Here is an 18,592-nt window from a genome sequence, read left to right as displayed (position 1 = left end):
GACCCTAGTATCGACATGGCAATTTAAGAATGCTTGTGGGCAAGCATCTCCAAGAAGGGGAGACTGTGATGTCCCCATCTATGACCTAATAATGATTAGAAATTATGTGATCAAGGATGGAAGCCTTGATAGCATCCTCACTTAGCTAGAAGTTAGAAGATAACAATTTGTACATAGTACTAATAGTGAGTTGTATATTTATGTCAATTGTAGCATAGAACCATTGTGGAAAATCATCTCATTCCATAAGACTTCACAATTTCCTATCAAAGATCTAGGTAAAGCATAGAAAGGAAGATGTAGTAATGAAGACAAGAAGATTTGATATGCTCTTCCCCATTCTCATCAAGGAATGAAGATGTTAAGAGCATGCACATAGTAGCATCTATTCATGGGGAGTTCCTATATAAACTGATTGTATATGAAGACGTTTCTATCAGATAAAGGAAGTTATCATTGGCATCAATCAATATTACTTTGGATTGTTCGTATTAACATTGCATAAGGAGGATCAAGTAAGGGTCGATCAAGGATCTACTAATCAGTTATCCAATAAATATCGATCAAGTAAGATCAAGCATATGGATCGTCAAAGGTTGATCATGTCGACCAAAGGAGAATGTCATCAAACATAAGGGAAATCAGTTATCACTTTCCACGCGAGGTCAATCAGTGATTACTATAATGGCAGTGATCATCACTTATTATTGTTTATGAAGAGATTAATGAAATGACAAATAACAATTGATAAGGAAAGGTGTGATTTGTATAAGCCAATTTGTATAAACTATTAAGTGCTCTGATTAAGGGTGTAAGATAATTACAAACAAAGGTTAGTCAAGACTTAAACAAATAGTCATTAAGCGCGATGTTTGTCATTAACCGATTGTTATGAGGAGATGTGATCTGCTCACTGAGGGACATGATTAGGAAGAGACATGTCTCTTAATGCCACCATTCCATCATGCAAGATACATAAGGAAGATAGAATTCATTCTACCAATCATCATCGAATCATTTTATCTTTTTAATATATCCTATTTGGATCACTCAGTTGAGCAATTGGCCTTGTGTCAAACTGGTTGCATATATATCATGATCAGTATCAGGAAGAGCACCATTGTTGCATGCATATTAAGACAAATCAGGAACAGCACTATACCACTATAAGCGGGACCATACATACTTGCATATCCATAACGATATTTCAGGAGCAACAGATCATCCTATCACTGTAACCGACAGTTGAAAGATAATTGCACATATTTAAGGACCAAGATCAAATACCACAATAGCAATATTGAAGACATTTGTAAGTTTATGTCAATAAACCAGGAATAGCATCTCAACCATCGCTATAAGCAACAGAGAAGACAATTCAGATTAAAGATCATCCTTGCATAGTTGTTATCAGTTATATCAGAGACAGCAGAGATAATCTTAATATTGTTGTATTGCACTATGCCACTAAGTACAGATATAGTGATCAAAATCATCTTGCATACACCTAAGTGTTGAATCAGATAAAGCAGTGGTATTGTTCTCATATATCATATATCATCAGATTATAAATGATATCAATTGTATAACACAAGAACAAATCTTTTAGAAGTGGTATCATAGACTATTATTCTTGCCCCAATAATTATCATTTTAAGTGTTATTAGAGACTTTAAGGAAAGAAGTCTCTTGCAATTGATTTTTGAAAGATAATTGTCCCTATTTCCTAAGTTTTAAACATAAGGGGACATTACAGGGGTTGAGGGATAGTGCTCGTCACGGGACCTAGGAGTAGATCCCTAGCAAGATCAAGGGGCAGCATCCCTGGAGTGTTCCCTTGTGGTGGTCTAGGGGCAGCCCAAATGAAGACCTCTAAACGCACACAGACCTTTATTGCACACACCATTTTCATATTTTTCCGTAAATTCTAGATGCATGTCATTAGTCAAACAAGCATTGAAAGGATGTAAGTTTTTTTTTTTTTTGAGTAACTCAAAGGTCAAAATAACACTTCAAATTTATTTTTTTTTCTTTTTTTAACTTCTTTTCCCCAACCATGGCTGAGTCTACCCTGTGGGACTTGCTAGGTTTGGTGAGTCTCTAGGACTCACAAAGTACCTAGGTCTTGAGTCCCCAGGACTCATTTTGAACCACTCGCCCCAGGACTCACCAAGTCTTTGCGAGTCCAAAGGAGTCTTGTAAATATTATAAAGTTATTAAATGGAATGGCATGTGAAACGTTCGTCGTCAAGTTACTTTTCCAATCATTCTATAACAATTTAATCTGAAATTTATATACTTGAGAACAAGGAATGAAAACTTGACATTCTTATTGCTTTTTGAGATTTGGATATGATTGCATATATAGATGTATGTTTTGTGCATTATAGAATTTCTGTTAATGATTATTACTTATCACATTATCGGAAGGCACACACCTTCATTTCTACTATTAGTGTTTGGGGTGATCAGGATGTCACCATTTGGAGTGAAAGCATCCAACACAAACAACAGATCTTTTACATCTGTTATCATAAAAACTTGATGAAAGAAGCTACCTATGAGTGTATGATTCAAAAATGAATGCAGCAATTCCAAAAACACAGGAACAAAGTTTGAGAAAAAAAATCATGTAGTTTACGAGCTTCAACATAGATTATGAAATTTGTATTCTACAAAAACTATACCATCTAGACCACAAACACCTTCAACAAAAACAAAATAAAAATTATTTAGAATCAATACAAAAGCAACATTTGAAGTGCTCTTTCTTGGCCCAACATTTTTTATTGATTACTACAAAAACATTTAAAACTGATCATTAAATCAGTCAATTCACTATTCATTGGAGGGATAATTCAAAGGATGGAGAAAAGTTTCCATTGTCCCACATATAGTATGTATTAAAAGAGAAAATGGTGCTAATTTTATTAGCCATCTTAACAATTACATAAAATACTAATATTGAGAAAATTAAACCAATCTAATTGTGACCAGTGAAATATAGATTCATTCATGCCTAACATAATAGGGTAGGAAAATATTTTTATTTCAAAATTACTACAAATAACCTAATAAGTTCTAATAGGAAGAAATTGGAGAGTACCTGCACACCAGGAAGTGGTTTCCCAACTGTTCCTCCTTTTCGGAATCCATTAAGAGGATTTGAAAGTGCCATTCCAAACTGCAGCAGAGTCCATTGATAATTGAAGAGATAATAATTCATTGCTATTGGCCTTATTAAAACAGTTGATTTTGGAGAAAACTTGTTTTAAGCTCCTTACCTCAGTCATGCCATAACGCTCCAAAAGCCGATGACCAGTGATTCTTTCCCATTGTTCCATGATTGGATAAGGAAGAGCAGATGAGCCACACATCTGAAGCAACAAAGGGTGGGCTATTGCATTACATATGACTGATCTATTTTTCAAGGAAACATTTGAAAAGATACAATAAAAAAATGGCAATGTATAACTTGCCTATCAATCTTCATTAAAAGGACATAATTTAACATGTTTCCTTTGATTGTACCCAGAAGGTCAAGAAATTTTTAATATTTTTCCAGGTTTTTTTTTTCAAATATCAACTTAATCAATTTAATTCTTGATAAATAAAAAATAGATCTTTACAAAATCACATCAAATTTTAATCAATCAGAAATAACACTAATTAACACTTGAGAAAATCTTTGAAATTAGCTTCTCAACTGGGTGGAAATGAAATAAGATTCTTTTAACCCTTCCACAATTGATTTTCGATTTGAGCCATATTTTGCCTCTCTTTTTGGCCCACAAAGGATGACAAATGATGCTAACTAATCCTCACAACTTAAATTATAATTGGCAAATAATTTTTCTACCTGAAATACAGTGACGTTCAATCCAAAGACACTATAAAACCTGACTCAGTTTTGTTAGGTCACCAAAGGGGGAAATAAATATTTCAATGCAATGAAAAATGAGGATGAATAGTGGCTGCATTATTTTTAATATTTTATAATCCACATGACCCTTTTCTTAGATGAAAAAATCAAAAGGAATGCAAAAGCAACCTTGTAATGTTCCGTCATATCACAATGTGAATCTTTAAGAAACCACATCCACATCTAGTTAATGAGTTTTCATAAAGGTCAATAATGAATAAGGAGAATAGAGGTGCAAAACTAATCAAATTAAAAAAATGTAATAAGAAAGGAGGATGCAAGACATTAACAAAAAAAAAAGGGGGCAGAGAGAGAACTTAACCATCAGATGAAATAGCTACATATTCATACCACTGCAATAAATAAAATTTGGAGAGATGAGACTTTTCAGGTGGGCTTTGACTTTATTGCTTGTTAAAACTAACTTTGTGTGCTACCATGAAGACAATGAGACTATGTATTTCTTTAAGTGTAGGCTCAGACATTAATTTTCATGTATTTATAGAGAAAGAAATTCCAACTCTACTGTAAAATTGATGCAATGTTTATCTTTCTCATTTACATATACCACTCAACTAGAAACTAAAACTAGAAAAATAATATTGTTCTTTACCATAAGACGCAATTGACATGCTGCAGCTGCAGAAGCTTTCTGAGATTCAGGATCCATAACATCATAGCCTTGCAGTAACCTGACATACATTGTTGGTACCTAATTCAAGAAACTGGTTAGATTTTAAAATCTGTTAACATATATTTTTCTGTACACAAAACTGCATACATCTGTGCATTAATAAGATCAACATAAAACATGCATGCCTAAGACTTTTGATAATGCAGGAACCTAATTCATGCAAGTTGATCAAATCTGTACATTTTGCAAGACAAAAGACAATCTGGAACATGATATATCCTACATAGAGTCATATTGAATTCTATTGGTACATAAAAGACATCTTATTGCTTAAGAGAATCATAGTGACCACTAATGACTTCCTTCTATTCTTACCATACATTTTATTTTTCAAGTGTTTGTCTCACATGAAATGTTAATTGTTTACGTGGGTAAGGTTATGTTACTAACATACAGAGTAAACAAGAATGTAACTTACAGAACATAGAACATCAATTAGAAATACAATTTCCAGAAAGATAGAGCATTTATTTTATTCAACTGATATGCAATGTGTTCATGACAATGACGAGTCCCTGATACATACAAAATGAGCACATATACAGCAGTCGGTTAAGATTACCAACCGTCAAAAACTGTAAACTAATAAACCACTCATTGAGGACTAATACCACAATTACATAACATAGTTTACTTGCCGAGTAACCTTTAACACATTTTCTACTCTCAGCTAACTACAATTTATTTATTAAAAAACTCAGCACGCTCAGCCGCTTACATTCATAAAAAAATCACAACATATGTATGCATCAGTCTGTGTTAGTCCTAACTGCCTAAGACTCAAGGTAATTACATTTCCTCTCTTGTCTATTCTCATTCCTTACCAATGAAATTCTATTCTCATTCCTCAATCACAATGAAATTCTTGGATCACTTCAAAATGGTTTCCACTATTACTATTTGCCTGTTAACTTTTGATCTCAGTTACTTCATAGACTTAGCTAATATTTGATCTCAAACTTAGACAACTATTTGGTGTATTTGGTGAGTGACCTCTTAAAAAGTTAACTGAATATTTGCCTATGTAATCAGCAATATGAATATAAACCACAAAAAATTATTTTCTACAATTCATAGGTTAAACTCTATTTTATTTGCTCTTTATATCTCTATGTTATGGAAACGCCCTTAAGTTTTTCTAAAAACAGTTTTTGTCTCTTTTTCTAAAAATTTTTATATTTTTTTAAATCCGATTGTTTGCCGATTTTTCCCTTTTTCAAAATATCTTATATTATTTATTATTATTATTATTATTATTATTATATATATAGATATATATATATATATGCAACCTAGAAGCATGAATAATTATTAGAATATCACATCGCATCATATAAACAGCAAAACCATCATAAACTTGTAATCATAGCATCATATACTTCAAGTTCAATATCAAGATAATAATATTGAGTTCAAGAATTCCATTGTTTCAACAATTGAAAGTTCAGTTTTAAATTTTAATCATCAAATGGATTCTCTAAATCATCAACATCATCATCATCATTGACATTAGATTAACCACAAGCAATGTCAATGCCAATTGCACTTGCACTAATAGTGTTCTCGCTTTCTGAGTCCTAAAATGCAACAAGCTGAGAAGTGGAAGCATCCAAGTCAGTATGCTTTGGTTCTATATCCCACATCTTCGACTCCCTTTTCTTGTAGTCATGTTGCTTGTGAAAAAGGAAGTGCAAGTTGGAATGTGTTGGTTGACAGATTTTGTTCCCTTCAAAAATATAACAATATGACTCTATGCCCACACAAGAGAACAAATTGTTGGTGTAAATAAATATTCATTTTGGATATTATTACACTTACTTAAGTTAACTTAGGATAATGCATCTCTTCGTAGTTTGGATTTGAGACACTTAGGGAAGTGTGCACATAAGGATAGAGCTTGTAGGAGAAATTCCACCTTTTGTGGTCTTATTTTGCTGTTACACTCCACATTCGGTGGGTCATCCACCTCTTGTGGAATATTATATTATTTCTCCTACCTACTCTTAGTATTTTTTACCTACCCTTGTTTCTCATTGAGCCACATGTCATATTTGTGTGCTCATACATCGATATGGCCTTGCCTATATAAGCAGGCCTCTATTCATTGTATTGGTTAATCCAGTTGATCATTTGCATATTGATGAGAATACAGTTTGTTCTTGTCATTCTATTGTCTCTTTTATGCTTTTCATTGTGCCCTTGATCTTGGCAAAATCCTACATGGTATCAGAGCTATTGGGGCTTCATTGATCGGTTTTTGGAGACATCGTGGAAGGCTTCTATTTTCGGATTTGGAGATCTTCATTTTTTGGAGGCATCATATAGCGATTTGGACATCACCGTTGAATCCGGAAGGCCGTTTCCATAAATTTCGACTATAAAGTCGACCTATTTTGCTATACCTGTCCAATCCTCAATTCTGCAACTTCAAAGGCCTCGTTTGAGCTCATACGACCTCCTTTTCAGGTACCGTTTTTTTTTAAAGTGCTTATTTTTTTGTCTACTTTCAGAATCTATGATCAGATTTCAGAGATTTTGAGTGAAAATTGTACTTTCAGATATTGGTCTTATTTGGCCTATTAGGTACTTGTAAATTGCTTGGATCTTAGTTAGATCTCTTGCATTATCAATTTGAGACTCTTTTGTCCTTATTGAGGCAGTTGTAAAATTGTAAATCAGAAGTCCACTTTGCCATTTTTTGCAAGTGGCCCATTGTATACGCACTACTTATAAAGTGCCAAAATCATCACATTTGAGGGGGGTTCTTTGATTGAGTGAATTTGGGGGGGTGTCTTGTGTGATTGTGCCTCTCTTTGTGCTCTTTCCATTCTTGTTGCAATGAGTCCTAATAAATTTCCACCTTTAACTCCACATAATTATGCATCATGGAAAATTAAAGTTTGGAGTAAATTAATGGAAAAGGGTCTCACACACTACATAGATGGAACAATAACAGCACCACCTGATCCTAAGGCTGATCCAATTGCTCAATTAGAATGGCTCACAAAGAATTGCATGGCTCTTGGAACCTTACGCAAGTATGTATCGGATGATCTCATTTTTCACATTGAGAAGTGTAAAACAATCAAAGAAGCTTGGGATATGTTTCAGAAATTGTATGGACAAGTTGATGAAATCAGAGGCTATCCGATTGACAATGAGCTCACCAACATAGATCCCAAGAGTTTTGATACAATCCAAGATTATGTCACCAAAGCAAATGAGCTAAGAGCAAAGCTAAAGGATTGTGGAATTGACAAAAAGGATGCTCAGTTGATCTTCAACTTGTTGGATAAGCTTGCACTAGAATATGCAGCATTTGTGTCTAGCTTCCAAACTCATCGTTTGACAGTGGGGAGTTCTTATGTTATGCCTTCATTTGATGCTTTCACAGAAATGTTAATATTGGAACAATCTAAGTTGTTGAACATGGGGTTTCTCAAGTCTTCAAAGTCCAAGGCTTTGGTAGCAAATCAAGGAAATCAAGGAAGTCAAGGCAAAGATTCCAACAAGAAGAAGAAGCAATCCAAGTCTAAGCCACACCAGGAAAAAGGACAATCATCCTCTCCATCACAAGGCAATTTTTCATCCTCTTCCAAGAAGGGGACACCACCTAAGAAGGATAAACCAACTTGTGCATATTGCAAAAAGTATGGTCATGATGAGCATCGATGCCACGCAAAGCAAGTTGATGAGTTAACCAATCTTCTCAAGAAAAACAACATCAACTTGCCATCCGCCTACACAAAGAAGGATTCATCTCCTTCCTCTTCCTCACAATCTAAGGGAAAAGGGCAAGCATTTGTGGCTACAACAGGTTCTTCATAGCAATGGATACTTGACTCGGGTGCCTCATATCACATGGGTTCTACAAAGGAGCAGTTTTCTTCATTGAAGCCATCTAAGGTACCTCACATTTACATAGGTGATGACACACAAGTAGAGGTTGAAGGGAAAGGTTCAGTTGACATGGATGATGGAACATTTGAGAATGTTCTCTATGTTCCTAACTTGTCTACCAACCTTCTCTCCATCTACCAAATCACTCACTATGGGAATGGGAAAAAGGTTGAGTTTACACCAAATTCAGTTGTGGTAAAGGAACTTGATGATGATGCCTTGGTAGCAGTGGGACAAGTTAATGACAACTCAAGGCTTTATTCATTTTCCCACTTTGTGCCATGTTCACCTTCTAGGGCCTTGCTTACTCATTCAAATTCAGAAAGTAAGCTATGGCATGAGCGGTTTGGTCACCTCAACTACCGCTATCTTCAGCAGCTAAGCACTAAAGACATGGTCACAGGTCTACCTCGAATCAGTTTTTTAGAGGGTGTATGTTCAGGTTGTTCCATGGGCAAGCATCCTGAAGAGAAGTTTGATAAAGGGAAAACTTGGAGAGCTTTGGAAGTTCTTCAACTTGTTCACAGCGATGTAGCAGGTCCATTTCCAGCACCTTCATTTAGTAAGCCCCGCTATGTTCTTACCTTCATTGATGACTACTCCCGCTTCACTTGGGTCTACTTTCTCATTCATAAGAGTGAAGTATTTGACAAATTTCAGGACTTCAAGACTCGTGTGGAGAAGCAATCAAGGAAAGTGGTCAAGATTCTTCGCACAGATAATGGAAGGGAATATGTGAACAAAAGACTTGAGGATTTTTGTACATTTGAGGGGATTTATCTTCAGCATTCTGTTGCATACACTCCACAAAAAAACGGGGTTGCAGAACGCAAGAATAGAACTCTCAAAGAAATGGCTAGCTGTATGATACATGCACGTTCTCTTCATCCCACTTTTTAGGCAGAGGCTATCAGTTGTGCCACACACATCCAGAATCAGGTTCCTCACAAAGCTTTGCAAGGTATTACTCCTTTTGAAGCTTGGGCTGGTAGGAAACCGATTGTGAGACATTTCAGAGTCTTTGGGTGTCCAGCATGGGCTCGCATACCTCCACAGAAACGCAAGGCATTGGAACCTCAGAGTCAACCTTGCATATTTGTTGGATATCCTGAGGGTGTTAAGGCATACAGATTGATGGATCCAGAGACACATGAGGTATTCATTGAGAGGAGTGTTCACTTTGAGGAAAGCTCTCCTAGCTTAGCCTCTCTACCTCCTCCAGCTTCCTCCATTGTGGATAGTGATGTTAGTGATTCAGATGATGAGACTCCCTCAACTCCGACTCGCAGGGTTACACCTCCGCAGGGTCCACTTGCAATTGAGGAGCCTCGTTCTCCACCTCCACCTAGACCTCGTTGGGCTCGACAGACACTTGAGTCCACGAGTTCTCTTGTTGGGGATCCTTCAGATACACGGAGAACTCGATCACAACATCAGGATCTTCCACATGCATTCATTGCTACCGCTTCCAATCCACAGACATTTAGGGAAGCATCAGGGGTTCCTGAGTGGGACCAAGCTATGGAGGAAGAGTATAGTTCCTTGATGAGGAACAACACATGGGATTTAGTCCATCTTCCTAAGGGGAGAAAGATGGTTCGATGTAAGTGGATCTATCGGACCAAGTTTGCAGCGGATGGTAGTGTGGATAAGTATAAGGCTCGGCTTGTTGCGAAAGGTTTCTTGCAGGTTGCAGGTGTTGACTATACTGAGACCTTTGCCCCCGTAGCCAAGATGAACTCTATTCGTTTGACACTTGCTATTGCTGCAGCTCATGGTTGGGCTGTACATCAGATGGATGTGAAGAGTGCTTTTCTTCATGGTGATCTTGATGAGGAGATTTATATGGAGCAGCCACAGGGTTTCATCCAGGATACTTCCTTAGTTTTCAAACTAAGGAAATCTCTCTATGGCCTTAAGCAGGCCCCCAGGGCTTGGTACGCCAAGATGGATTCCTTTCTTCTCTCCGTAGGGTTCACCAGGTGTCATTCCGATCCGAATGTCTACATTTTGCGACAGGATGACTCTCACTTGATACTTGTGCTCTATGTTGATGACTTGATCATTATAGGGAGTACTTCATCCATCATTAGCAGGGTCAAATTTGCTTTGCATGACAGATTTGCTATGACTGACTTGGGTCTTTTGCACTACTTTCTCGGGATAGAGATTTCACAGTCACCTTCCGAGATAACACTATCGCAGCCCAAGTATGCTCTTGATCTACTTGCACGCTTTCATATGGCTGATTGTAAGCCTACCCCGACCTCCTTTCTTTCAGGAGTCAAGCTTCAGGCTCAGTGTTCTTCTCCACCAGTTGATGCCACTTTGTATCGTCAGCTTGTGGGTAGTCTCATCTACTTGACTCATACACGCCCTGATATTTCATTTGCAGTTGGCATGGTTTCCCGCTTCATGCAGGATCCAAATGAGCTTCATTGGAAAGCCGCCAAACGCATCCTTCATTACATCCAGGGTACACATCACTATGGGATTCACTATGCAGCAGGCACAGGACTTCGCTTGGTTGGTTACACAAACTCCGATTGGGCTGGCGATCTAGTTGATCGTAAGTCTACTTCTGGTTACAGTTTTCACCTTGGTTCGAGCCCCATTTGTTGGCAGAGCAAGAAGCAACATGCTATTGCTCTCTCTTCGACTGAGGCTGAGTATCAAGGCGCTGTTAACGCAGCGACTGAGACCATTTGGCTCCAGTAGATTCTCACAGAGTTTGGATTCACCACTCCACGGCCGACAGTTCTACATTGCGACAATCAGAGTGCTATTGCAATCTCGAAGAACCCGGTCCAGCACCAACGGACCAAACACATCGAGATTCATATGCACTATATCCAAGAGCTCATCCAGGAGAAGGTCATTGATTTGCAGTATTGTCCTACAGCAGAGCAGGTTGCTGACATATTCACCAAACCTTTCACCGAGAGTAAGTTCCAGCAGTTGCGAGCTCTCTTGGGGGTGCGGGATGTGTCATTAGGGGGGGTCAGCCGACTTCTCCTTCCTCTCTTATGGGGGGGACTTTTTCCTCTTTGAGGTTTTGTCCTTCTTCTTTGAGAGTCTTTTGTACATTCATCTCTCTTTTGGACGGGAGTTTTTTCCCACTGGGTTTTCTCCCTTTCTCCGTTTGTGAGAGATTGCATTGCATAGTTTTGCTTGCATTTGCATATTGTACATGGGTACCTATCATGGCCTAGTAGCCGGGACCCATCTTGCATTGTTGACTTGAGTCTTCATTCCCCTAAGTTGCACTTAGGGGGGGTGTTGGTGTAAATAAATATTCATTTTGGATATTATTACACTTACTTAAGTTAACTTAGGATAATGCATCTCTTCGTAGTTTGGATTTGAGACACTTAGGGAAGTGTGCACATAAGGATAGAGCTCGTAGGAGAAATTCCACCTTTTGTGGTCTTATTTTGCTGTTACACTCCACATTCGGTGGGTCATCCACCTCTTCTGGAATATTATATTATTTCTCCTACCTACTCTTAGTATTTCTTACCTACCCTTGTTTCTTATTGAGCCACATGTCATATTTGTGTGCTCATACATCCATATGGCCTTGCCTATATAAGCAGGCCTCTATTCATTGTATTGGTTAATCCAGTTGATCATTTGCATATTGATGAGAATACAATTTGTTCTTGTCATTCTATTGTCTCTTTTATGCTTTTCATTGTGCCCTTGATCTTGGCAAAATCCTACACAAATTATCAATAAACAGTTGGATAAGTTGCAACTATCTCTACAACTTTCCTCTGAATTTTAGAGGTACAACTCCCTCTTATGATATGATTTTGAGATTTTCCAGGGTGTGCTTTTAACCAGAAAGCATGAAAGGCAAGATTCCTAACCTAAAACTTTATGGAACAAGAGATAAAATACAAATGACAAAGCATTTATCCAACCAAAAACTAAGTAAGTTCATGTTGCATAATATCATTCAAAGATAAACATTATACCACAATGAACAGTAGAGGAAGAACAACTATCCATGTTTCGAAATGCGAAAACTGAACAGGAAGCATTCACATAAGTAAAATGCAATTTATCTAAAGCAGCACAAATTCTGATCTATTAGATAAACCATTCATTAAAACCAAAACACAAACCACATCATATTTGTCTTGGAAAACAACACAAAGTTTGTCTTTCCAACTCCTCCCTTTTTCTTTCCATCTTCTATCTATTTATAACTAAAAACCCCTTTTTCCGTTTTCCAAAAACGGTTTCTTTCAGAGTAACGGTCTTAAAAATGACCGTTTTAAACATGATTCTAGATAAAAACAAAAATTACTAGAAGGTTTCATCATTAGCACTAAAAACAATTATCAACTTTATACTCCTTCCTCAGGCACCGGATTTTGACCAACATTTTGATTATCGATCATTTCCGCTTTCGTTTCCTCCTGAATAAGCACCCAAATAACTGCTGAAAACTCGTCTTCAACTTCTATGAGCTCCTGGGCAAGGTCGGCCAGGTCGAAGAGGATATCATCCTGCATGTGCTCTACATCTAGCTGTATCATAGGTTCTTTTCCCTTAAGCACCATGTTTGAGAAACTAATTATCAGGACCTCTTCTTGCAACAATTTCTTCTTCCAAACGTTGTTCATGATTTATGGCTTGCAATGCAATCTTTTCTAACAGAATGATATCCCTTCTATATTTGGCGAAGTCAGTTCGCTGTTTCCATGCAAGAGACCGCAATTCTAGGATAATATTCCCTTGCTCGGTTGTTGGCCAATTCAGGTTTGGATTATCAAATGGCAGTTGACCATCATGAGGGAGAACCATTTGGGAAAAGAAAGCTTATGATGGCGTGCGTTATTCTAACCAACTCTTAAGGGTGTTGCATTAAATTTCCTGCAAAATGATGATAATATCAAAATTCACGACTTATGCCGCCACCTTTACATGCCTTCGACCGTTTAATCTGCCATTAATAACAGTACTTGCAAATCTTTTCTTGATTTGTTTCTTGGAAAATGAGCATTGCACGGCAATAAGCTAAGTTGGAACCACGGCGAATGAAAGGTTTGAATCTTCCAATGCTCCAACATTGGTGTACAAGGGAATATCGGGCATCGGGAGAAAAAAGGAAATGAGGTTGAAGCGGGCTTCTTGTCATCCTCTGATAAACATCGGCTCTTCCTTCGATGTCGCAACATCTAGCGAAAATGGAACTCGACAATCCTAACACAAGCTTCCAATATGCTAAGGTTGGACCGATAAGGTTTTAACCCATAAGCAAGGACCGATAGGGACGACCATTAAAAAAAAGGTGGGTATCTTTGAAAAACATGGAGGCTAACAAAATGCACATATATTAAGTTATCTACTCTTTTTTATTGCAATCTATTAGGCTTTACCAAGTGGATTAAAGAATATGTGCTCTAATCTCTTTCTAATACAGATGAACTAGCAACCAATGAAGACAAAGTAAACAATTTAAGTTATATATTTATAATTTTATTAATAGAATTTTCAATTTAAAAAAAATAAAAACCGATAAATAAAACTTTAAATATTAAAAAATAAATATTCATTAATTGTTGAACTTGTGATAAAATTTTGATTGCGAGGGGTTGTAGGTTTTGGAAGCATTGGCCATGGAAGTATCACCTACTATGAGCATCCTTATTATACCTATAATGAAGAGACTCAACACTTCAAACATGTGCATTCACAAAATCTATGACCTCATTTGTAATCAAATCTCACACATCATCTTCAAGGAAGAGTGTAAGGAATGTTGCCTTGTACCCTTCAAACACTTCTAAATCTCTATATGGGGCAGCCCTTCCTAGCATATCAAGACATTGAATGTTGTATTTTGGAGTCAATGCATAGGCAAGAAGATGTAATGGAGTGGTCATCTTGTTCCACCTTTCTTTCACAATTGCATGCAATTGTTTGAAGAAAATCTCCTTAGGGTCTTGCTCTTTTTCACTTATGATGTACTTCATCTTCTCAAGCATTAAGTCGATGCCATCATACACCTCTCCAATGCAAGGCCTATCCATATCAATATAGCGAATCATGCGCATAATAGGCTCAATAAAGCTAAGGAGATACTCCACACAATCCCACAATGAGTCATCTAATATCCTTCAAGCTTAATTTTTGTTGCCCTTTGAGTACTGTTTTGCTTCCATATAGACCAATTTCGGCTGATCACCATATTACAAAGTGTCAAATTAACTTTCACAAGTCATCTCAAGACGATTGTGTTAGATGCAAAGTGGGTCTTGTTGACGTGCGTTTTGTGACCATACCAACACAGAATAAAGTTTCCCAACAATCACCTTATTTACTCTTGATCAAAATCAAATGTATGCTAAGATTGCAGGAAGATCATACATTGACTCCAAGGTTCCAACTGCGTACTAGCGACTTTGTGTGGATATAGGCTCGTCTGGTAGATGTTTGCTGGTAATCCAAGGGGACTTACGTTTGATCATTCTTTCACTTCTTTGCTGTGGTTGGAACTTTATCATCGGATATAACAATTCTGTGATGTTTCTGCTTTGAATGAAATGAATTGGAATGTATTGAAATTAAAGGGGAAAGGGTTTAGGAATACTAAGCTAAATCTAAGAACTCAATAAATAGCAAAGCTTCAAATGAGATCAACCAAACTTCACAAGCAGGTGCAATCTTCAAAGGTTGTGCTTGAAGGATTTTAAACCATTGATGAACACCATCAAAGAACAATGTTCATCCCGCAATTCAGATTAAGCGCACACATAAAATAGCTCGGTCCAACCTTGCACTGTTGATAAAAATCATCTATCAACAAAAGGTGTGAGCAAGCGATCTTCACCTTAAAACATTACAATCAAGTTTGTTCATCTAACTGCTTGGAAAATAAAATCCTACTCTAAGTGAGGAAGGTCAAACCATGCAAGTTTTGAAAAATAACTTAAGTGAACACCATCAGAGAACAATGCGTCATTGTTATTATTTCAATAACTTATCACAACAATTTCATACAAATATCCCCCACTTTACAAATGAAGGGGTCACCCCTTATATAGGCCTCCAACCTCGATTACATGCAAACCCTAATTAGGGTTTGACCCAAAAGATTCCACACACATGATGCAACAAGGTGGAAATAAACATTAATGACCCATCATGCCCATTATCAATTAATTACATTCTTGCCAAAAATGGCGTCCATTGTGAATTAAATACACTTCTTTCGAATTTGTCCAATGTGCAATAAATGCACCATCACCTCCAAAATCAGTTACATGCAAAAGATGCTCCACCACTACATTAAGTACGATGGCTGCCATGCAATGATTAGCCGCCACCTTGTTCAAATATTCTAGTAATGAATGCACCACTATGCCTTCATGTACTCAATAGATTCTCTCCATGCAAATGGACCCTGTCGTCATTTATAATTTTCTTGGTTGTGCTTCATTAATATGGAATATTCCCTTTTCATGTTGCCTACTCATCGTTTGCAAGAATCTTTCCATTCTGAGCTCACAAAAGATGTTTTGGAAGATTTTCGTACCTTGGAATAATTTTAACAAATTTATCTGCTCCTCCAGGAATCCTGTACATCTGGAATTCTTGGAGAGAGAAAATCCTTGAAGAGAATTTTTCATCTTGAAGGAAATTTTTTTTTTTGTGCTTTTAAATTCATCTTGTCCTGCTCGTAATTTCACCTTGAAGAAGAAATTTTTTTTTTTGAAATTTTGAAATTTTCCTCCCAGATCATGTTTTTGCATTTTCTACTTGTCCTGGGGCATTCGCTAGGAAGTGGAGGAATTCTGGAAAACTAGACTTTTCTTCCTTGCTGTCATTTTGGTGCCCATTCCTTTCCTAGAGCACATTTTCTCCATGGTGAACGAAATTTTTGATGTGGCGGAGAAATTCCTCCTTAACCTCATTTTGGTGCACAATCTTGACCTTGATTCTACTTTACCCCAAAGGAAGGAATTTCCAACACCTAGTCAATTTTTCACTTTCTTGGAATTCTGTCCTAAGGGAAGGAATTTCCAACACCTAGTCAATTTTTCACTTTCCTGGAATTTTGTCCTAAAGGAAGAGATTTTGTAAAGAACCCCACTAGCTCTAATACTGATGATGGTGTAGTTTTGTTTTTGGTTTTGAAGTTTAATATTTTTTTTGAATTTGCAAGGGTTTGATATTCAAAAAGCAATACAGATGAACTATAAAAATTAACTCACAATGTTGGAAATTCAAAGATTGCTATGAGTAATGACAGATGTAACTATATTTATAACTTTTTATTGAAATTTGAAACCTTTACACAACATGCATACCCGGATGAGGAGGGTATCAACTGCTGATTTCAATTTTCTGCAAAAAAGCAATCCCACATGGCTCGAATTCCCTTTCAATGGAATGGCTGGCACTGTGGTCTTGGTGGCTAAATCCTCTAAACTGCTGACCGCTCTCTTCTTTGATTTTCCCACAATTTTTAGAAGCTTCCTCAGAGAAAATCATCCCTTAATGCAAATCGCCCTTTGCTACAGCTATGGGGATTGAAAAACCAAATCGTACAATCTAGGAATGAAGACAAAATCCTCCTCAATCACAGCATTCAAACCCTCTATAATTCTGAGTCCAAAAAGATTGAAGAAACTTTGCGAATATGCCTCCAATCTGCACATTGATGACTTCTGGATGAAGCCAACCCCTGCAAGCTATCCTCGTCTAGTATTTCACAACCTTAGGCAGCTCTGACAATGAAGAATGAACATCGTCCAATGTCCAAATTTCTGAAAATCTGCAGGAAACCCTTGTTTCTCCACAAACTCCAAAGATCACGACAATCAAGAGCAATAATAATCAACATCATAATGAATCGAACTTCTTAATGCAAAGGTATATATATTCCCCAAGAAAGTTCAAATTTCTCTGATAAAGCATTTTATTTCATTTAAATGAAATAATATTTCATTATCTCCAACACTTTAATAAATACTTTGGTTTAGGCTTCCATGAATTAATTAAATTATTTGGCCCCCTCTAATGATGACTTGACCCTCAACTTAAGTGAAATTATAAAGTTAAATTATAACTTAATAAGAAGCCATTTAATGATTTAATATTAATTTGGCCATAAAATCTTCATAGCTCCCAAAATACTCAACATTTTGATTTGTCGTCTGAAATGGAAGTTCATCCTGCTTTTCCCCATGTGACCAACTGCACTTTCTAAAAATAGAAAGGCCCCCTCTCTATGAGCTTCTATCTTACTATAAATAGTATGGCAAATGTATAGCAAATGAATTCCAAATGATGTCAAACGAAGACCAAACCGAAGCATACTGAACACTGGAGATGATACAAACCTCAGGAGACCCTCTAACCATCCTCATTAGCCTACGAGGGTCAGAAATGATAGGCTAATCATCCAAAAATCCATGTCTGCTAAAAAGGGGACATTACAATCCACCCCTCTTGAAATTGCCTGTCCCCAAGCAATCTTGACTGCAAATAAACTCCTCCACCTGGATCCCAAGTGAAGACCTGTGCAATGTCCCTATTGTCACCCAACAACTCCTGTAACACTGGCACATCAAGTTGAACCTGCTGAATCAACTCATCCTCGTCATCAGGTGTCACTGAGTAAGAGACTCAAGTGGAAGCAACTCAAAACACTGATCTTGTTTACTTCCAAACTTGGCACAAGGTATGTTGTCATACAAACTGTCCATCACATGTGCCACTAAACCGTGCATCTAAAATAAATCATGTACATGAGGATCAAATGTTAAACTGTATGCACTCCTCACCATGTACACTGCTGAAAACTCCTCCACGAGTCTCGTCTGAAATCTCGATGCACTGCTATGATTCCAAACACTACGATCAATGCTCACCGCAGAACTGGGGTCATGAGAGTGATCAACATCAATCTCGAGGAGTGGACTATCACATGACCAAGTAGCGTCTATCTCCAACAAGGGATTGTTCACAAACTAAACAACACCTCCATGCTGATCCAAATCATACCACGCTGAACCCCTAAAGTCATGAGAAAATGTGAAACCCTCCTGGATGATCTC

At 37.2% G+C, this 18,592-nt stretch overlaps 1 protein-coding gene across 3 annotated transcripts in view; it reads right to left on the bottom strand.

Annotated features, from left to right (window-relative positions):
• Positions 1-18,592, bottom strand: part of LOC131029377 (probable CoA ligase CCL8) — a 285,390-nt gene that overhangs the window by 107,995 nt on the left and 158,803 nt on the right. For all 3 annotated transcript variants that reach the window (XM_057959841.2, XM_057959840.2, XM_057959842.2), the window contains 3 exons: positions 4,536-4,634; positions 3,285-3,377; positions 3,107-3,184 (listed from right to left, as the gene is read on the bottom strand). In XM_057959841.2, coding sequence (XP_057815824.1) covers positions 3,107-3,184; positions 3,285-3,377; positions 4,536-4,634 — 270 coding nt within the window. The remainder of the gene's footprint in view (positions 1-3,106; positions 3,185-3,284; positions 3,378-4,535; positions 4,635-18,592) is intronic.

Source organism: Cryptomeria japonica, chromosome 3, assembly GCF_030272615.1.
Source record: "Cryptomeria japonica chromosome 3, Sugi_1.0, whole genome shotgun sequence".
Classification (NCBI taxonomy): domain Eukaryota; kingdom Viridiplantae; phylum Streptophyta; class Pinopsida; order Cupressales; family Cupressaceae; genus Cryptomeria; species Cryptomeria japonica.
This window is presented reverse-complemented; position numbering and strand designations above follow the sequence as displayed.